This window comes from Anas acuta, chromosome 7 (assembly GCF_963932015.1).
Source record: "Anas acuta chromosome 7, bAnaAcu1.1, whole genome shotgun sequence".
NCBI lineage: Eukaryota > Metazoa > Chordata > Aves > Anseriformes > Anatidae > Anas > Anas acuta.
The window spans coordinates 7367441-7389150 of record NC_088985.1 but is presented as its reverse complement, the minus strand read 5'-3'; the positions used below and the strand labels follow the sequence as shown (position 1 = coordinate 7389150).

Below are 21710 nucleotides of genomic sequence, written 5' to 3'. Positions count from 1 at the left end.
GTACCTCGATGTTCTTTTGAAATGGTAGCTACCTAGCGATTGCTTGGAAGCCGCCTCGTGCCTTAAATCTGATTAGTCCTTACTGCCCTGTGGTTACCAGATAGAATATGAGATGTTGATTTTGCCCTCAGATCCCAACGGCTTGGAAGCAGTTCTCTTAAGGTTAGCTTTATGTCATGAGCTAAGTAAGCTTCAGTGCATCCCTTCTCATCCTACGTGGATCCACAGATTAGACGTTGGCTCCAAATTTAGTGAGGCTGGGCGGAGACCTGCTGCAACAACCATGCCTGGTGCTTCTGAGGAGGGGCATGGGCAGTGGCATGCTGGGGCAGGGAGGGCACAGGGGTCTGTGTCCCCTGTGGAGAGTGAGGGGAGCAAAAGGGAGACTGTGAAGGGAGCTCTTTGAGAAAGACTGCAGTTTTCACCAAGGATGCTGGACAGGGCCAGCATCTGGCCTTGGGAGGTCCTCCGAACTCGGCACAGGATTTATTTTTCTGGAAGGGGCTTTGTCAGGCACTCCTGGAGTGTAAGCTCTTGGAAATCAGAGTTTCCCTGTGATTTATTTCAAATGTTCAGCTACCAAGAATAATAGACAGGGACCTCTCATGTGTTTTGGAGATCTAATAAAACGTGCAAGTCTATAAAGGTCTTTTGCCATGCACAATCAAATCAGCATTGCAAATCTATCTGAACATGGCACTCCAGCGCTGGTCTCCAGATTACATGCAGTGCATTTGGGGTTTGATGGTCTTCATTCAAAACGTTGGCTAAAATATTTTTAACTTTAGATTTATTTTTAGAGTTCATGGTTGAAAGATTTCAGCTCTGGGCAGTCCTTCCCGTGGCTTATAGCAGCGACACTTGCAGTTGTGTTTCACATAATTAAACAGCCAACAATACTTAATGAAGAAATAAATAACATCAATAAAGTAGTAAATAATTGTATGCAGGCAAACACCAAAGACATTATCCATCAGGCAACAGCTGTGAGCATTAGTTTTGATTAATCAATAATGTTATACAATAGGAGGAGGAATGCTGGCCAGGCCTCTGGGGGAATCACCTACGCTTTTCTAAACAGCAAGCTTTGTTATTTTAAGCAGAACTTTCAGCAGAATCCTTAATTAAATGTAACAGCCAAGAGCTCCTCCATCAGCAAGATGCCCCACTTTTCAAAGCACACCAAGCAGCAAGAGTTTAACCAGGACCAAACCAAGGCCTCGTCTTTATTTTGGAAAGATTTGTTGATACCTGCCTGTGTCAGAGGAGATGCTGATGGGGTACCACTCTGATGGTACCACTGACATGGAGTGCTCTGGCTGGCTTTGAGTGAGCTGCCCAGTGCAGGAGCTTGCTTCTGCTGCTCGTGAAAACTAGTGGGTGCCTGTTGCTTCTGCCTTCAGAAAAGCATGGTATTCCTGCTCTGTATGCAGCTGACTGCTACAGAGCCCTTATCTCAGGCTGTAAGGCTCCTGGAGCAAGGGGTTTGTTCAAGATTTTCTTTCACAATGTAGACAAGGTTGAAGTTTTGCACCCATGCAGCTGCTCAATTGAAGAGAAGCGTGGGCAGGTTTCTTTTGAAGTCAGAAAAGTCTGGTTCAGCTTTAAATGTGTCTCCTGGACGGAGGAGCCCTAGCAGTGCTTTCAGGAGAAATGGATGTCCTCCCAGGCACATTCCTCTTCCCGAGCCTCCTGCCACAAGCCCATTGATTTCTGCAGCACTGCAACCTCAGCGTGCAGCAGTGCTGAGTTTTGCTTTGAGTTTCCAATCCTGTTGGTTGGCGTGACTGAAGGCTTTTTTTTCCTTAACATATGAGGAGCTTAAAAGAATGGAAACCTTTCAGAAAGACTGATCAAGGCACTAGATCACAGCATAGATAATAGGCACAAGATTTTATAGCCCTTAACCCATTAAAAAGAAAAAGAAGAGAAGGGATAGGAAGGATTTCTGGTGTCAGGGACACGTTTCCGGAACCCCTGCTTACATCTTGATGGCTTTTTCCTTACAAAGCCGATCACCAACGACTTCTTGGCACCTGAATAAACAACAGGACCACGACGCTTCCACTGTAAATCAAAGGATGGCAATACCTCTCCACGAGCAGAAACAAGAGCACAAATAGAAAGAGGAGAGCAAAGCGAAGGACCATAGCTTGGTTTGAAAAAGTGAACCAAACAGACGTGTGACCCCAAATCTAAAGAGTTGTTTTAATTCTGTGCAATGGCAGATGCACCTACAACTTCCATGAGCAGGAGATATGCGGAATAGTTAATCTGGAAGTAGCAGCATTTGTGAGAAGTAAGGAGAGAGAAAGCCTTCAACTGTTTGAGAAATGAAGGTATGCAGACAGCAACGGCAGAAGCATTCGCTCCAGTGAAAAACTGAAACGCTTCACAAAGATTATTCTTGGAGCCTTTTTTTCAAAACCCTATCAGAGGGAGGAACAGGAAAAGAAATTTTTTGCATGATAATTGCTGATAATGCAACAAAACCCAAAGGGTTTCCTTACCCACTTCTAGACATGCCAGCACTAATAAACTTCTGCGATAACATTAATATTCCTGATAGTCTCTGAGGGCTCATTCTCCCAAACTAGAATCTCATTATAGTCTCCAAACCTGAAGTAAATTTGTGGGCGTTTAAAGGTGTAGCCTTTATATTGTGTTGTTACTGCCTGTTCGCAGCACTTCTGCTACTGCTGCTCATTATGGTTTCTTAGGTGTCCTACGGCTGAGGCTTAGAAGCCCGGGCACAAATCAAGGCTCCGTCATTCGTAGCTCTGTGCTGCAAATTGCAAGGAAAGCAGCCACCGGTGTCTTCAAGATCCCCACTGATCCAGCTGTGCTGAGCAGCCACTGGTCTCCTAAGAATGTGCTTGTGTTGCTGCATGGGGATTGATTAGTAAAGCTGATTGTTCTGGAAACATTAGCGAAGTTAGTATGGATAGCTTACGTGACCTGGTTTCAAAGCGCCTGTCCTCTCGGTATGGTAGCACTGACTGCAGTTCTGGGGTTTGTCCTTTCGAATAAAAGTTTGTTCCCACACAAATAATACGAAGTGAAATTAAGGGAAAAGTACTCGTGGTTTCTCTTAAAGATCAGAAAAGATATGATTATGGGTCTCCTCTTTCACCAGTGAAATTTATTGGGCTTACTTATCTCAGCTTTGTGCAAAGCCTGTGTTTGGATAAATGCCCTCCACGATATCTCTTGCACGTCCAGAGGCACAGTTTACACAGATAGGCTTCTCTGTGCACACCAAGGCTGTTGAGGATGAATCTAACATATTTCCTGTAAAACAAAATCTCAGTTCCATGTTTTTAAATAGTGAATACAGTGTAGGTAACCTACCAAATCCGTGGCATTTCCTTTCTGTCTGAGACAGGAAAGCATATCAGTATGCCAAGGGCAGGGTTTTTATGTTATGACAGGGGCCCTGCCTCCAGCCAGGGGGAGGAAAGGGACAATCGCGTTTATTGGACTGTGTGGATTCGATGGCCTGGCACGTCAGACGCACAGAAGTATAAGGCTTTAGTAGACACCGGTGCCCAATGTACTATAATGCCATGGAGCTATTAAGGACCAGAGCCCATCTGTATTTGTGGAGTGACGGGGATCTCAGCAGTTGACTGTATTGGAGGCTGAAGTGAGTCTGACTGGGAATGAGTGGGAAAAGCACCGCATTGTGACTGGCCCGGATGCTCCATGCATCCTTGGCATAGACTATCTTGGAAGAGGATATTTCAAGGACCCAAAAGGGTTCCGGTGGGCTTTTGGTATAGCTGCCTTAGAGACAGAGGGCATTAAACAATTACCTACCTTGCCTGGTCTCTCAGAGGACCCCTCTGTTGTGGGGTTGCTGATGGGTCCTGTCGTATTGTGGGGAAGCATCAGAGATGGAAGGCTGCTGTATGGAGTCCTACGCGATGAGTTGCAGAAGCTGCTGAAGGAGAAGGTGAATCGAGTCAGTCTGCAGAAGTAAAGGCCATTCAGCTGGCTTTAGACATTGCTGAACGAGAAAAATGGCCAGTTCTCTATCTCTACACCGATTCATGGATGGTAGCAAATGCCCTGTGGGGATGGTTACAGCAGTGGAAGCAAAACAACTGGCAGCGTAGGGGCAAACCCATCTGGGCTGCTGCATTGTGGCAAGATATTGCTGCTCGGGTAGAGAACCTGGCTGTGAAAGTACGCCACGTAGATGCTCATGTGCCCAAGAATCGGGCTACTGAAGAACATCAAAACAACCAGCAGGTGGATCAGGCTGCTAAGATTGAAGTAGCTCAGGTGGACCTGGATTGGCAACATAAAGGTGAATTATTTATAGCCCGATGGGCCCATGACACCTCAGGCCATCAAGGTAGAGACGCAACATACAGATGGGCTCGTGATCGAGGGGTGGACCTGACCATGGACGCTATAGCACAGGTTATTCATGACTGTGAAACGTGTGCTGCAATCAAGCAAGCCAAACGGTCAAAGCCTCTTTGGTATGGAGGACGGTGGCTGAAATATAAATATGGAGAGGCCTGGCAGATTGATTACATCACACTCCCTCAAACTCGCAATGGCAAGCGCCACGTACTTACAATGGTGGAAGCAACCACCGGATGGCTGGAAACATATCCTGTGCCTCATGCCACCGCCCGGAACACCATCCTGGGCCTTGAAAAGCAAGTCCTATGGTGACATGGCACCCCAGAAAGAATAGAGTCAGACAATGGGACTCACTTCCGAAACAACCTTATAGACACTTGGGCCAAAGAACATGGTATTGAATGGGTGTATCACATCCCCTATCATGCACCAGCCTCCGGGAAAGTTGAACGATACAATGGCCTGTTAAAGACTACATTGAAAACAATGGGCGCTGGGACATTCAAAAATTGGGATACACATTTGGCAAAGGCCACCTGGTTAGTCAATACTAGGGGATCTGCCAACCGAGCTGGACCTGCCCAATCAAACCTGTTACGTACTGTAGATGGGGATAAAGTCCCTGTAGTGCATGTAAGAAATATGCTGGGTAAAACAGTCTGGGCTACTCCTGCCTCAGGAAAAGGCAAACCTATTCGTGGAATTGTTTTCGCTCAGGGACCTGGATACACTTGGTGGGTGATGCAAAAGAACGGAGAGGTCCGGTGTGTACCTCAAGGGGATTTAATACTGGGTGAGAATAGCCCATGAATTGAATTGTACCATGTTAATTACCATATAATACTGTATGTTATCACTACCATGACTACTATATACCCTACATGAAAATGGTGACTAATTAGAATGTATAGAAAAGAGTGTAACCTGAGCATGACATAAACGGTATGGAATAAGGGGTGGATAGATGTCCTGGTTTCAGTTAGAACAGAATTTTCTTCCTAGTAGCTGGTGGAATGCTGGGTTTTGGCTTGGGATGAGAAGAGTGCTGATAACACCCCGATGTTTTAATTGTTGCAGAGCAGTGCTTATACCAAGCCAAGGACATCTCAGCCTTTTGCTCTGTCCTGCCAACAGGCAGGCTGGGGGTGCAGTAAGAGCTGGGAGGGGACAGACCCAGGACATTGTTTTTTGTTTTTTCTCCACATTTTTGGACAAATTCTCTCAGAGAACGCCCACTTGGTGTAGGGACAGTATTTATGGCAGTTATTCATTTGTCCAAATAGATAATCTAAAAAAATACACAGAAAGAGAAAGCTCTTGGTAAGGTGTGGGTCTCTCTCCAGACAACCAGTGTATTAATAACAGACAATCTATATTGACAGGACTTCAAAATACATTATTCTTTTTCTAGGTCCAACTCTAAGTACCTTATATTTTTTTTTCTTAATTGGAAGAAAGTCTCTGCAGAGCTTTATTGTTATAACAAATATGACAATAGCAAGCTATTGTCATATTTGGCATCTTGTGAATTGCATCAGATCAGAAGAGAAGTGGATGGCATTCCGATATTTCCGTGCAGTCCTGTGGATGGCATTCCGATATCTCCCTGCAGTCCTGCTAAGCCTGTCCTGTTGTACTGAGGGTCCTGTCTTTCTAGGTATAGTGAGGGTGAGTCTCAGCAGGCCTTCCCTTTTCTTGCCTGCGTTTCTCATTGACTCTGCTCAAAGCGCTCCCTTGCTTGCTTTTCTTTTCAGTTACTACTTTTCTAGCTACCCTTGTACAGGGTCCGACTGATCTCCATAGTGCTCAGTGCCCAGCCCTGGGGCAGTAGCTGCCACCACGTACATAACTGCCCTCTGATTTCACATACATTCAGGGCTTGGATGTGAGATGTTTTCGAAGGAATGCAATTTTCAGAGCCCTTTTTTATTGAAAAGCCTAGGTAAAGCACCTCTCCAACTCATTATTCAAATGTGGCATATGTTTTCCCTTGAATTTTCAGCAGAACTCTTTCCACTGATTTCCAAAATAAATTAGACTTTGCATAATACTTTTTCTGTATTTAACATTGCCTTCTCAGTATTGCAGCCAAGGCTTCCTTTTAAAGGCATATGCCTGAGATTATGCAATCATAGTATTCTGGTTACCCAGAGCAATTAAAATAAATCAGACTAGGTATAATGAAGATGAGCCAAAGCATCTGTTTCTCAAGAGGATTTAAAAAAAAAAAAAAATCTATCATCCCCAGGGGCTTGGATCCATTGTGGTTAGATCTCAGAGATTCTTGTACTTCAGAAACGTGTCCAGAGCTAACTTGAGCAAGAATAGGAGGTGCTGGAGATGAGGTAAAGAAAGACTCTCCGGTATGACAGATATCTCTGCTCCTTAGAAACAACGGTTGGATAACCCGGTACATTTGGCAAGCCTGGACTTACAGATTGATTCCTTTTCCCTTCTAGTATTTTAGTTCAACGTGTTTACATGCATCAGGAAAAGGAGGAATCATTTCTGCATCCTCTCCAGTGCTTATCAGACAAGTCTTGTGTTTAAAATCCCTAGTTATATCAGCCCAGCTGTAACACCAGTTCGTGGGGAGGTACAGAAACCCCCACACCAGGGACCACGGCCACTTGGGACAGAAAAGCAGCTTTCATTGAGCCGGTTGTCCAGCAAAACAAGAAGAGGCCTTCAGGCCCTGGAGTCGAGGCACCACGAGTTACTCTGTTCCGTGTCTGCTCTACTGCTGCTTCACAGCTGATGCCAATGGCTTTTTCCAGGTAAAATCTAGGAGAAGCCAAGTTGCTGGAGGTCCCCCAGCAGATGTCACGTCCTCGCCCAGCTGCAGGCTCCCCTCTGCATGAGGGCAAATACAGGAGAGCCTGCCGAGGGCTCAGCTCCAGCATGCTGGCGTCGGCAGGGAGGGGTCTGAGAATCGCACGGGTGTTAACAGAGAGAGGTGTCCCTGCTGACACACAGGCGAAGGCACAAGCTTTTCCTTGGGTGGCTAAGGCAAGTGTTGCCTGAACATGACCAAAAGTCAGCCGGGACCTTTCCTGCCCCCAGCGAAGATCTCTGCCTGGTGCTGAGCACTGTGTGGCTGCAGCCGACAGGCAGTCCCAGCTGGGGAGCAGGAACCCTTCCACAGTCACTGCTGCCACAGCTCACTGTGCCTCCACCAGGGTCTGAGTCTGGCACTGCCATGGGGGAAGCTTCCCTGCCTGGATCCTGCCTGCAAATGATGCCCTGAAAGGATGCTGAGGGCTCAGCCCGCGTTCCCACTCGCACCATTTTTATTTTCCTCCTCCGTGGTCACACAGGCAGCCTTGGCTGCTGCTTGTGAGCTTCCAAAATCCTTTTGCCTGCACACAAGGTGTCGGGCAGCTGGGGACTGCTCAGCACTTTGCAAAGATGTCCTGGGAAGAAATTTCACAACGGGCAACAGAAATGTTCTGTACCAGCATCTGAACGTGGCTCCATCCTCTCACCCTGGCAGGTAATTTCTTCTCAAAATTAGTTTCAGGGAGACCTCTTGAGTCATGCTCAACAATTAGGATCTATACGGCCTTCTGAAGCAGGGTAGCTGTAGCATTAGTGGTTTTATGTGGGCAGCAAATTGTTTGCTGAGCAGCCTTGAGAATGTACTTAAGTAGCTACGGCTTGAAGACAGCTGAGCCGAAGGTTAAAAGTTGCTAAACTGTGCTAGGTGAATGAATCATAAATGTTATTGCATTTGTAACTTGGATGAAGGATGGAGTCATGGGAATAACTGTACAAGTGACTGCTAGAGCTTACAGGAGAATGTCTGCATGGAGAGGGACGAGGGAGGAGGTCCCGGTGCCTGGACAAACCAACCCTGCTTTCTTCAGCTGCTGCAGGAAGCCCCTTCCCTGTGTCGCTGCATCTCACAGGAGTGAAAACTTGAATCCCAAAACAGAAGAGCAAGGATTTGGGCACGGGGCAATATATTCAAGGTTAATGAAGATGTGGAGTCCCCTGCTTTCAGATGAGGGCAGGGCAGGAAGAAAGGAAGTTCTGAGTTTGACTGGTGCATCCCTTGCCTGGGAAACCTTGCCCTCCTTGCCTGGCTCCCTGGCCAGCACTGTCTGCTTCCTCGGAGGTAGCTGCCTGCCCTCCTCTGTGGCCCACCACCAAATTCATTAAAAAAAAAGAAAGAAAGAAAAAAAAAAGTTCAGGAAAAGATCTGTGCTGGCTAAGACCTGCTAAGTGGAAAGAGGTCAGCTTGTTTACTTAAATCCATTTAAATCTGGCACACTGAGAATAGCAACTTGCTTTGACCACTGGCTTGGGTAAATATGGCCTGGCATTCTTGAGACGATATTTACAACTGCAGCTATCCCCGTTGCGCAGGGATATATATACATATGGATATTTTCACTAAAAACAGTTGAGGTAAATTATTTGACAGGAGATGGATGTGAAATGGCTGGTGTGCGCATTTCCTGTGCAACATTTAGAAACTGAAGCACATCTGAAGCCCTAACAAACGATGTTCCTTTCTGAGCTTTATGATTAAAAAAAAAATAGTTTGGTTGCATTTAGGATCAGTTCCACCAGAGAGATTTTACTCAGGATTTTGTGAAACGGCAGCTATTTTTGGCAGATAAATTAGCATGTTTTCTGAGGTAATACAGGCAAGAAATGATAGCCTGGGATAGTTTACTGGGCATGGAGGGTATTTCAGCTGCAAAATGACGATTCAGTTCTTCTGATTTGAGATGAAATGATCTTTGTGGCCTCAGCTCAGACTTTCTGTCACAGCCGTCCACGCTAACGCCGCACATAGCAAGGCATAATTTTACATAAGTAGGAGACTATGCTCTGAGCCAATATACAAGTCATACCTGATTGAATATTGCCATTTCAGAGCCGCCGCCTAATCACATATTTCAGGCTGTGTGAACAAAATAATGTTGTTATAATTACACACACTGTTTGTGTGTTTGCGCGCGTGTGTGTTATATATATGTAATGACATTAGGATGATAATATAGCTGTTTCTATTAGCTCTGTGGTATTAATAAGGTATGACAGAAAGTTATTTGATACCGTTTGCAATCCCACTTGCATTTTCATATTGCTCTCAGATGTAATTCAGGGACTTGATTTTTATGAGTTATGGCTCTGATGTCACTTGTATTTTTGCCTATAATAGGTCCCACCGGAGCAAAATTCATCAGAGTCAATTAACAACATCTGAAAAGTGTATCTTGGTTAGTAACCGATCAGGCAGAACCTGTGTGGGCTCTGCTCTCGCTGACCCATCACCCTGTGCCACTCCAAGAAAGCAGCTCCTCAGGCACTAGGTAGCAGCCACCTCAGCTTACTGTTACCGGGAGAGCTAAGCAAACATTTTGGGGGCTGCCAAACCACCGGCTACTCCCATCCCAGAGCTTCAGAGCGACACGTGCCCTGTGCTATGGGCGTCCAAACACTCTGTGAGCATCCGGGCATCCTCCCGGTTTCTGCACTGTGACCCGAGGAGTCCCACAGCAGCCAGCCCATCGCTGCCAAGCCGCTCGATATTCGGGGTGATTTCTGTCAGCCAGCCCACCCCTGGAGCCCTGCGAACACCAGGACAGTTTGGGGTCTGCCTCACAGGAGCACCTGGCAGTCCTAAAGGGCAGCTTACAGCGTGATGCCAGGATCGTGGAAAAGCACAAGGTAAATAAAAATAACTCCAGATATGTATATGCTTTAAAGGTTGTGATTGCAAAGCTGACCTCGCGTGGGGTTTTATTCTCGGTTGGGTCGGGGGCTGTTGACTGGGGCTTGTGGATTTTTCAGAGGGGAGATAAACGCTCTGTCTGCTTGTTTTTTCAGTGCTTCCAATTAGTGATGCGAACGTCTGATCTAAAGAACTCCCAAAGTAAGGGACCGATCCCCAACCCGAGGGGAGTGAGTGCCGGGCCTCCCATCAACTTCAAAGGGCCTCGCGTCCTGCCCGGCTCACTGGCTTCGGGCAGGGGCCGGCGTCGCCCTCGCAGCTCCGCTGTGGCTCCGTCTGCCACCCTGAGCACGCTCCATAAAACTCCTCAGTGACTTAAAAGCCTGGAAGAGAAAAGCTCCAAGCAGAAAATAAATAAATGAAATAAAACAAAACAATGCTGGCCTCCCCAGCCCCCGCGCATGCAAACATGAGGTTTAAGATTGGATCATGGTTGGGTTTCATTCCAAGTATAAAAATGGGTTTAGAAGACTTCAGTTTAAATTGCTTCCTGTCTCCCAACATTCCTAACCACAAATATTTTTAATTGTACGGCACGAAAATAAAGTTATTTAATAAATTAACGCTTGAAATGCTTTTTGGTTCAACTTTGTTTATTAGGAGCAGTCTTATTTTAGCGTTCGTATATTCATTTCCAGCTACTGCTCTGTCTGATCCCGATCTTATTTCCTTTGTAATCTACAGATCTTCTGTTGTTATCATTGCTGTGTTTTATGGTTTTGCATTACTTTATTGACTCGGCATACTGTAAGCTTTTTTTCTCCTCCCTCTGCTGAAAATAGCCTTTTATGAGAAGCTTAAGCAAAAGCCTGGAATGTCCAAAGGAGAGCACAGAAACATTACAACATTTTGCACATTTCTTTTGGCCAGAGAAAGTTACAAAATATTCATACGAATAAACTTATCCAGTGCCTGCAGGACAAAATCCAACTTTTTGATTATATGTGGAATTTCAATTTCTGCTATAAACAAGCTGGGTATTTTATATTTTATTTTATTTATTTTTGCATTTGAGGGGGAAGGGAGACCTCTGTGCGATTGATGTCAGAGCAATGATCAATATGCATACCGTTGTTGCTGGAAATATGTACTTGAGTGCACTGCAACAGACTGGTGATGCCACATCCAAAATGCCAAAACCATCATAAAGTTCACCAGGATGCTGATGGTCCTCACAGTCAGCAGCACCAGTTGAAGAGATGGCATGGGCCGGGCGCTGGAGCATGGCAATGGAGGGTGAACGATTCCTCCCGCCCGCACTGGGACCCTCCCCTGCCACAGGGACACTGGGGGATGAAAGGGAAGGTGCCTGCAGGGGCGACAGGTGGATGGCTGGCAACGTACGTGCGCACCTCGTCCTCCCCGACAGCTCTGTGCATCTTTGGTGAGAGCAGGAGAGGCCTTGGCTGTTGGGCCATTCCCGAAAGGAGTCACCGCCTGGGCTGCGGCTCAGCTGCGAGCATGCAGGAAGGAGCCCAGTGGGTCTTTCACCAGCTTCTGAGATGTGACAACCAACTCCTGCTGCTGTGAGCCACGAGGAGAAGGTGTCAGTGTGAGGATGGCAGCTTCACAGATGCTTTGGTCACCTCTACAGGGCAGGGCAGGCAGGTGACCCAAGCGCAGCTATAGGGAGGAAGGGGCACTTTCAGGGACCACCTGTCCTGCAGGAGAACAGGAACGCCCCGTGAGTGCCCTTGGGAATTGCCACTTGCTGGTGAAGCTGGGTCACCAGCTCACGCACGACACCAACCCTCCAGCCCACCTGTTTGGTGAGAAGAACCCAACCTGCTTAGGGACCTTTCTGACATTGCCCAGCTGCATCTTGAAGCAAGCATCAGACAGTGCCACCATCTGAACTCTGGCTTTCAGTGTAACCCCTTGAGAGGTAAACTCCAGCACGGACTGAAGCTGAGCTGCCCCAACTGTGGAAGTGCCGCGGAGCCCTGCAGCAGCTGAGCGCACCGTGCGGTGGCACAACTCTTGGCGTGCCAACCCTGCCTGCTGGTGTGCTGTGTGAACGAGCAGTCTGCTGAGAGGAACAAAACCGTGTACCCTTGCACCCGTGCACCCTACCGGGTCCCGCACTCCCCAGCCTCAGCTTCGTGTGCCGTGCTGTGCTGCGGAGGGATGGATGCTTGCTTCCCGAGGCACGGTGTCGTGGCTGGCAGGAAGGATGGGGCAGCCAGAGCCTGGGAGGATGCTCTGTGCAGGAGGGGCAGCACCGAGGCTGCCAGGGCAGAAGCAGAGGAATTTGGGTGCGAAAGGAAATGGGAAGTTCTCTGCCACCTGAATCTATGTTGTGGGAAAGGAGCAGCCCTACCTGCCTGAGATAAAGCAAATGAATAAACAAATAAAAACCTGTTTGTGCCCAATATATTGTAACAATCGTTTGAGGACGGCTTTATCTGCGTGAGAGTATTACCCTGATTAAACACGCCAAGGTCAGTGAAAACAAAGGTGAATTGATGAAGAAATGCAAGTTGTTCTGGCTGGGGGTGACATGAAGCGGCGCTCCCGGTTCTGTGGGGATGTTTCACTGTGCAGGTCTCCTCGTGTCACCTCCCCATCCCCTTCCAAATATCCTCCCCCTGGCTGACTGAGCTCCCAGGCACGAAGCACTGGATTTTAGCAGCCAGAAGAGCTCTCTGTGGCTCTCCTGAGCTGTGCGGCTGGTTTTGCCGACCCAGGCTGTGCAGGACCCTCAGTGTTGCCACTTGCTGGCTTCCCCCCTGCCCCAGCACAGCGCCCACAGCTCAGGAGCCCAATCCCACAGGCATAAACCTAGGAGGGCACCACAGGGACCCCAACTGCCTCCACCTCCGGCATGGAAGCATATTCCCCAACCCTCGTGCTGAAGATGGTTTTCGTCCTGCTGTGTACGAGCCAAGAGGCTGTAGGGCCACGGACCAGCCGGTTGCTCAGCACACCTCCTTACAGGACCGCAGGGCACAGAGGAGCAAACCTTTAGCACGCTGCAACGAAGAGTTTGATTTTCCCTCCAGAGGAACCAGGAGAATCGCAGCCTGCCCCAGGGAAGCACGGCCAACGTCGCTCGTTATTCCCAGCCACCAACACCCCATTCACCACAGCTCCCGGCGGCCCCGAGGCTGGCTTTGCACCACCACCAGCTGCAAGCTGCGGGCTGGCAACTTGCAGCGGGGGGACCCTGCGGCCGCCCCGCTCAGCACCGGGGTGCCCGGCTGTGCCCGCAGCGGGCAGGACGAGCCCCGCGTTGGCACAGCCGGCTCGGCCCCGTGCAGGGCACACGGAGCCCCTCGGGGCCGGACCCTCCTACACCCGGCGCAACCAGGGGGGGCCGCCCGTGGGCGCCCCGCACCCCGAGGTGCCCGCGGGGGGTCCCGGGGGGCGCCGCCCGCAGCCCGGCGGCCTTGGGGAGCGCTCCCCGGGGCAGCCCCGCAGCGGGGGGGCTCCGAGGCCGGGGCCGGGACCGGGGCCGGGGCCGGGGGTCCGGGCCGGGCGCCAGGGGTCGCCCCGGGAGCGGCGCCGCCGCCCGCACTTGTTGCTGCCCCCCGCGCTGTGGCGTGGGGCACGCAGCGCTGACGTCACCGCTGGCGTCATTAGCGCGGCCGTTATTTATTTATTTCCCCATTCATTTATTCATTTCTGTAGTCCTCCTCTCGGCCCTCTCGGCCCCCCGCTGTTTCGCTGCGGGGGGGGGGGCCGGGGCTGCCTCGCTCCCCCCCCCCCATCCCAACCCCATCTCCATCTCCATCCCCGGTCCCGGGGTGCGCGCACGGGGCGGGCGCGGAGCGGCAGCGCCCGGGGTGTGGGGGGGGGGCACCGCGGAGCCCCCCGAGTTCCCCCCGGGCTCTGTGGGTGCGGAGGGGCCGCGGCGGAAACTTTCCGGCCCCTGCGCGGGTGCGCAGCCCGCGGCCCCCAGCCCCGGGGATGGGGACGATGGGGACGGGAGCGCGGAGGCTCCGCGGGATGCGCAGAGCCCCCCCCCCCCCCCAACCCCCCCGGTGCTTCTTGTGCTGCTCGCCCCTGGCGCACCCGCGCATGCATATTGATGCGTTTATATAATCGATAACCCACTTCCCTCCTTCCCCGGGAAAAACGAAAAAAAAAAAATACAGAGAGAGAGAAAAAAGGCACCGAGCCCCCCCCCCACACCCCTCCCGCGGCTGTCCCGCACCGGGGGGCTGGGGGGGTCCGCGCTGGGTGCGGGGCCGAGCAGCGCCCCTCGCGCCGCAGGAAATGGGCTGTATATGAGACATATACACGCAGGTCCTGGCAGCTCCGCAGCGCTCCCGCGCGCCCTTCGGGCCCCCCAAAAATCCGCGGGCGCCCCGCCCGGCCCCGCCGCCCCCCCCGCAGCCCCGCGCCGCCCCCCCGCGCCCCGCCGGCGCCCCCGGGCAATTTTGCGGGGCCGGAGCGGGCGGCGCGGGGCGGCGCGGCGCGGGGGGGCGGCGGCGGCGGGGCGCCGGGGGGCGGCGCGGGGGCGGCGGGGCGGGGGTCGGGCGGCGGGGGGGCGCGGCGGGGCGCGCGGCGGGGCGGGGGGCGGCGGCGGCGGCGGGGCGGCGCGGGGAGGGCGGCGGCGGGGGGCGGCGGGCGGCGGGGCCGGCTTCGCCCTGCCAGGACCTGCCGGGCTCCATTCACGCCAACAAGTTTGGGAGAATGTTGAGTTCAATCACGCCGGAGCCGCGATGGAGCGCAGCGCACTGCAGGTACCGCGCGGCACCGCCGCCGCGCAGCGCCGCGCAGCCCCGCGCCCCCTCCCCTCCCCTCCCCTCCCCGCTCCCCTCCCTCCCTCCCTCCCTCTCCCCCCGCCGCCCTCCATCCCTCCCCTGCTCGCTCCCTCCCTCCCTCCCTCCCTCCCTCCGCCGCCCCCCCCGCCCTGCCCTGCGCGGCGCTGCGCGGCGCGGAGCCGGCGCTGATGCCGCCGCCGTGTTGTTGTTCCCCGCAGTGGGTCGGCGCCCCGTGCGGCTCGCACGGCCCCTACGTCTTCTACCGGGCGTTCCGCTTCCAGCGCCGCGGCGGCGGCGGCCGGGCGCGGGTCCTCTCCCTCGGCGACTTCTTCTTCGTGCGGTGCCGCGCGGAGGAGCCCGCCTGCATCGCGGAGCTGCAGCTGCTCTGGGAGGAGCGCACCAGCCGGCAACTTCTCTCCAGCGCCAAACTTTATTTTCTCCCCGAGGACACCCCCCAGGGCAGGACCAGTGACCATGGCGAGGTGGTAAACGCAGCTCCGGCCCCCTACCCCCCCCCCCCCCCCCCCCACCGCGCCCCCCTCCCCGTCCCCACCCCGTCCCCACCTGCATGCCCGGGCTCGGCCCCCCCCGCGTGTCCCCGCTGCCCGCGCCGTCGGGGCGCTCCGCTGCGCGCTGCCCGGGGACTCGGGCGGGCGGGGGGCGGGCGAGGCGCCCCCGGGCCGGCAGCGGCAGCGGGGCACGAGTGCGGGGCTGGCCCCGACCCCGCGCTACACCCCCGGGGCCCGGCCGGGCTGGGAGCGCCGAGGAGAGGAGGGGGCGCGGGGGGGGCTTGCGGGCAGCGCTCGGGGCCGGTTCGGCGGCGGCCGGTGCGCCGGGGAGGGCGGAAATTACGAAATGGAGGCCGGGGGAGATGAAAAGGCAGCGGGCGAGGGGAGCGCTGACAGGTAGGGGCGCGGGGGGCTCCGCGCCGCCCGCCGCAGCCGCCGCCGAGCCGCGCAAACCCGGGCAGGGGCCGCGCAGGTTGCGCCCCCCCCGCGCCCCGGCCCCGGCCCCGCTCCGCCCGCGCCCGGCCCCGGGGTCCCGCGTGGGAACCGGCACCGGGGGGGGCCCGCGGGTGCCGCCGGGGCGCGGGGGGAGCGAGCCGGGAGCCGGCGGGGTGACAGCGAGCGAGGGATGCTCGGGACCTGCCGCGATCCCAAACTGTGCCCGCGTCCGGGGCGCCGCGGGTGCGTGCGCCTGAAACGCCGGCGATATCGGGAAGGGGGGTGGGGAGAGGGACACAAATCATTTTAATACGCCGTAATGATCGGCTCATGTTACTGTGGTAGGAACATCAGAGAAAATTAATCCTGCCATTACGAGCAGAACGCCGCTCCGGTGCGAGAGTTCTCAGCTGCGCGCACCTTCCTAATAATGTGCTCGATTTTATTTATTTTTACATGCAAACGCCGCTAGTAATTAGCCGTGTGATTATCCTTGTGCGTTTCACTGGGGCTTTAACTGATGTCATTCCGCATTATTCAACCATATGAAAACAATTTTCAATTAAGATAATGGCACGCCTTGAAATTATGCAAATGCTCGTCGTATTGTGTAGAATAATTATGACAAATGTAAAGCAGGTAAAAAGTTTCCTAATGCAGTTGTGTTTTACACCCCGGTGATGTCATTTCCCCTCTGGCCTAAGTTAGTCATTCATTAGCAGAGTAGCAGCAGCAGCAGCAACAGCAACAGCTCTGAGTGATACTTCTCTGGCAGGGAGCCTACAGAAACCGGCACTGAGAGCCAGGGCCTAGAGAGGGCAACATAACACTCCCATTAAGACATGTACTTTGTTTTCACTTACTCCATTAACTTGTTTATAGACACCGGAACGATTTTTAGCATTGATTTTTAATAGTTCTCAAAGATGCGACTCCCGCTCAGCGGCGCGCAGCCTGCAGACAAAGGCCGGTGCCGGCTGGCGCCGTGCGGGAGGCGGACGGGGGTCTCCCGCGCCCCCGCGGCGTAGGTCGGCTGCAGCCCCCGGTCTGGGTGCCATCCCCGGGGCTCCGCGGCTGCTCCCCTGTGAGGGGACACACGCTGCTCCCAGCTGAGGGGAGAGGCAATTTGCGGGCATCAGACACCTTTGCTTGGCAAAGTAGCACCGGTGGGCTGAAACGCCTGGCGCTGTAGGTGGCAGGGCTGTGGGTGAGGCGAGCCGGCGCTGCGGCGTGTGCTGTCCGGCCGCGGTGTCGGAGGCTGGTGTCAAAGGGCAGCGGAGGCGCTTGCCGCGGATAAAAGCATCCATCAGGGAGCAGCTGGTCGAATGGCAGGCTCAGGTTGAGCCCGCCGGAGGTTTGGGCACGGTGGCTGGCGGCTCTCTGCGCTAGCGTCGTGGTTAATAGAGGCAGCGCGCCGCCGGCTTTTTTGTAAGAGCAGCATTGACACTATGACGATACTCTGCTAGTGGCTGCGAGGAGGGAGAGTGAGCGAGGAGGTATGTAACGCTGCTGTTACTCAGAAGTCTCTGATGGCGTATTTTATCTGATTGCCAAATGTTTGAGCTAATCAGCGATAAGTGTAAATACGAGTCTTTTTATAGCTGGCTGAATTCATCACCCAGACTTCAAAATAACCCTCAGCGCCGCTGAAGCCGGACGTTGCCACGAGCCCAGGCCCAGGCTGCTGAGGGGCCGGAGCTGAGGTGTGTGCTCCCCGCTGCTGCCCCGGCCGGGCTGCAGCACCCCCAGCCCGTCAGGGAGACGCCGCTGCAGGCTGCGGAGCCCATGGCCTCCTGGCACAAGGAGCCTGGCGAGCAGGGGCGGTGCCAGGCTCAGGACTGGGGTCTCGCTGTGTGAGGGACAGTGACTCTGCCCTGGGGGACGGTGTTGGGCGCACCAGAAGAGCTTTGCTCTGCCCTGCTGAAAACTTTGCCGCTGCTTTTGAAGCACCGGGGCCCAGGAGCTGCAGCAGGTGCAGCGCTGAGGGGCGTGAAGCAGGAAGGCCCAGTGGGGATGAAGAGCTCCCCCCTGCTCCCAGGAGGGCTTCAGTGAGACCTGCACTGAGATAAAGGCGCTGGCTGCGTATGGGGTCACCTCATGCAGGAGGGGTGAGCCCCTCGTGTGGGCTCAGAGGAGGACATTTGGGGGCTGCTGGGCCCCGAGGGGGTGGCTGTGGGGTTGTGCTGCTGCAGAAAGCCCCTGCCCAGCCCCTTGCTTGGTGCCTGGGACCTGCCATGCTGGGGGCAGGGGCTGGCTGCGGCCTCCCAGCCCTGGGCAAGGCCTCCTCAGGCTCAGACCCTCCTCTGCTCCGAGGGGTAGCGCAGGGCTGTGAAGGGGCTGACCCTGGCAGAAGCAGTTCCAGAGCAGCGTGCTTGTTAGTGCCTTGTATTTTCATGTTTTTAAAGGTGTTGGCATTAATTAGGCTGGGCTTAAAAATAGGTATCAAAGCCGGTGCTCATTAAATCCAGGGACGGTTTGTGATGCGGTGTGTACAATTCCTAAAAAGCCCCAAACAAGAGACTGATTTATTTTGCATGGTATGACATTCTGTGCATCGCCCCGCATCGTCATAAATGTTGTTTCCGCTTAGGCTGGACCATCAGTAGGAATCTGCTTTTGGTTCATTCATCAGGATCTAAGTTTACTACGTACTCATGTTGATTTCATCTGCTCTCCCAAACTGGGGATCTGATGCAATGCTTTTCGCCTTGCAAATAATCCTTACTCATGCAAGTAATTTACATGAGTAAGCATTGCTCATACAGAGGAGAGGAGAGAGCTAGTTTCCTGTAATTATTTCCCTAGCAGTATTTTGCATTTTCAGACTAATTGAAAAAAAAAAAAAAAGTCATCACTCTATAAATGTATGTCACTTATAATTGCAGAGATTCTTCCAGAAAGCTCAGGCGTGCAGCGGGCTCATTCTGTGACGCCTTGGGGACAGATGCCAGCAGTGTCCCTCGAGGGGCCTGGCTGGCGGCCGGGGGCTCGTTGGGCAGCCAGGTCCTGTCTGTGTGCGCGAGGACCGCGGCTCGTTGCCACCCCCCGGGCACGTGCTGCTCCCTCTGTGTGGCGACGGGTTTCTGCCACGCGCAGGATCCCATACGCGCTCACTCGAAACGTGCACGGCCCCGCTTTGGTCTCTGCGGTGCGTGCCTTATGCTTGGATCTGTCAACACGGGTAATGGCAACACGTTTCGAACACGCAGATTGCGATTATTAAAGGGTGCTTCAAAACTCACGTTAATAGCATCAATCTCCACCGTGCACTTGCTCAGATTAACTTAGCTTTGGAAATCGGGCGCACCGTAATAGCGGTGTTAGAGAAATGGCATTTGTCATAAAATATCATGGTTTTGGTAATTGCGTATCCACTCTGTATATTTTTATCTCTCTTGCCACCAGTAGCATATGCTGGCAAAGGAAGAAGAGGGCAGGGATATTACTCAGAGAAGCCACATGTTGCTAGCCATTAGCCAGCAATCTGGCGCGTCTGGTCACTCATGGCAGATCCTTTTTTTTTTTTTTTTTTTTCCCTTCACATTTTTGCATTTCTCCCTTTTCCCTCCCTTTCCCCGTGCATTCAGACTGTGAAAATACACCCACTGCTCTCCGGAGTTGCTGTTCCCAGTCTGATCAGTGGCACTAAACATTAAACTCTTGTCTTTGGAGAATAATAGGCTTCACATGGTACACCCTCAAGCATGTTGAGATACTGTGCAGGCTGGAAAATAAAAAAGTTCTAATTGTGTCTTTTAAATAAGCATAGGAGTGAATTAATTAGACTATATTTTGTCTTTAGTTGCTTAGTTACACAATAGTATTCCTAAGCACAAGTAAGATAAATTGGCTCTTTTTGTGCTGCTTGTCCCTTAATCATAATTACTGTATTGCTCAGGAGAGTAACACATACATAGATTTTGCATTTTTAATAATATTCAAACAATATGCGTGTGATATAGAAAGTATCTTCTGATTCACGCTCCTATATGCTTTTATTCAGGAAGAAGTTCTACTGTTATGGGAGCAATATTTGCATTAGTTGCTCAGAGATGTAGTTCTGGGAAATACATAATTGAAATATTCTTGCAATGCTTGTTCTGGCCCTTTCATTCGCATTCAAAATAACAATGCCTTAAGTCTCAGAACAGTCATCCACTCTTGATTTAAGAGCTTTTTTTCTTTGTGTGTGTGTATGTGTGTGTGTGTGTGTGCGGTGTGGGTTCACGCCCAGATTTAACCCTGCAGAGGCCAGACGCTTGCGTTGATTCATGGTGTCATATCAAGTTGAGCTTTTTATTTTGTAGCTAAAAAGCAGTCAGAAGGTCAGATGAACATCGGCATTTTATGGCATCAATCCAATGACCTTAGTGCTTGGCAGGCAGCCATGTTTCTACGTGAAGGTGCCAGGGTAATATAGATAATAAAATAGTTTGTTTTCATTTTCTAGATATTTTAATCTTCCTTTGCAAACTGCCGCCTCGGTTTCGGGGGGGCCGGGGGTGCTCCTGGGGGCCGAAACTTTGATTTCTTTCTGGGTTGTTGGATGTTAGCTGCTAATGATGGGCAGATTGATACAGATACTGAACAATGGAAGATTCTGGCAAGAAACCCACTAGACATGCTCAGTGGATGTATGTGAAAATTGGCTCCATTGTTCTGCTGTATGAAAAGCAAGTAAATTATTTACAGATATTTGCTAATTAAAGCACATATTGTTTTACTAGCACAATAGAACACAATATAACAAAAGACAAAAGAATAAGCTTGCATAATTTAAACCTGCTAATGCAATGTACTCCTTGTTAAGAAAAATATAATTATGTAATCTACAAGGAAAGCTCTTCGTACTGTAACTGTAGTAGGCAAAATTGGGAATGAATTGCTCGTGAACTTGCCTAAACTAAAACAACTCTTCTGAGATCTGTGAACAATCTGATGGGAAAACACTTTGACTGAAGCTTATTCTCGCTTTGGTCAGAACTTCTATCTGCAGTGACAGATAGAAATTCAGTTTGAACCTCGGTTCGGGAGCAGGAGGAGGAAAAGAAAAGAAATGGAGAAGGAGGCTGGCAGTAGAAATGTCAGATCTGGCTGCTTGCAGCCATCCCTCTGAGGGCTCCATCTCCATCCAGTTTCTGGTCCAGATGGACCAGTGTCCCACAAAGTATCCTACAACAGCGCGGTGCTGCCCTGCCCCGGGATGCACTGCATGTCTCACTTTGGAAGTATTGAGTTACGTAGAAATAGGTGTGTACAAACACAAAGGGAATTACGACCTCAGGGGCTTCACCTGCGTCCTTAATTTTGCTGTCTTCTATTTGGTCTCAGACGCTGGCGGATGGTGAGAACTTGTTGGGACTCAGTGTTCACCATCAGCATGAGCTTCAGCCAGCCACGCAGGGCTTAGCACAGTCTGGGGAAGTAGTGCAGGAGGCTGGGAAATACCTGTCACCTGAATTTAACGAGATCATTATAGCCTTTTAAAGTAATTAGGGAAGGATTAACAGATGAAAGTTTCTGCCTTGGCCTCTTTCAAATTCTCCTGTGTGCCCAGTGAATTCCTGGGCTGTGCACGTTTCCCTTTTCAAGGCTTTCCCTGGGGTTTGTGGGTGCAGAGCGGCGGTCACCCTGGGTCCCTTCACGCTGGTACCTTCTAGGCTGCCAGCCCCACTCCCCACATCCTGCAGGATGCCTCTGTCCATCCTGGGCAAGGGCCGTGCATGGATTCTCATCACCGTGTGAGGCACCCAAAGCAGGGAAAGGAGGAAGAAAGTTTCACCTGCCCATGCCACATGCGGGAGCCTCTTGTGAGGCTTGCTGTGACTCTGTGATCCCATCTGCAGAATGGGAGCAGCAGTTCCTGCCTGGCAGAGGACACAGTACCGGGTTCCTGGGATGAGAGCTGCATTGTTGTGCAAATTATGCGAAGGG

At 52.2% G+C, this 21710-nt stretch overlaps 2 protein-coding genes across 11 annotated transcripts in view; both read left to right on the top strand.

Annotated features, from left to right (window-relative positions):
• The window catches only part of CABCOCO1 (ciliary associated calcium binding coiled-coil 1), a 263070-nt gene extending 252372 nt beyond the window's left edge, over positions 1-10698 (top strand). For all 7 annotated transcript variants that reach the window (XM_068689322.1, XM_068689323.1, XM_068689325.1 and 4 more), the window contains 2 exons: positions 9551-10059; positions 10219-10698. The gene's annotated coding sequence lies outside the window, so the exon portion shown is untranslated. The remainder of the gene's footprint in view (positions 1-9550; positions 10060-10218) is intronic.
• Positions 10699-14650: 3952 nt separating this feature from the next.
• Positions 14651-21710, top strand: part of ARID5B (AT-rich interaction domain 5B) — a 114750-nt gene continuing 107690 nt past the window's right edge. For 2 of the 4 annotated variants that reach the window (XM_068689307.1, XM_068689305.1), the window contains exon 1: positions 14963-15314. In XM_068689307.1, the coding sequence (XP_068545408.1) occupies positions 15021-15314 (294 nt within the window). In that variant the 5' untranslated portion in view covers positions 14963-15020. Of the gene's footprint in view, positions 14812-14962; positions 15315-15713; positions 15738-21710 lie in introns of those variants that run through there. The other 2 variants (XM_068689306.1, XM_068689308.1) reach the window with 2 other exon arrangements.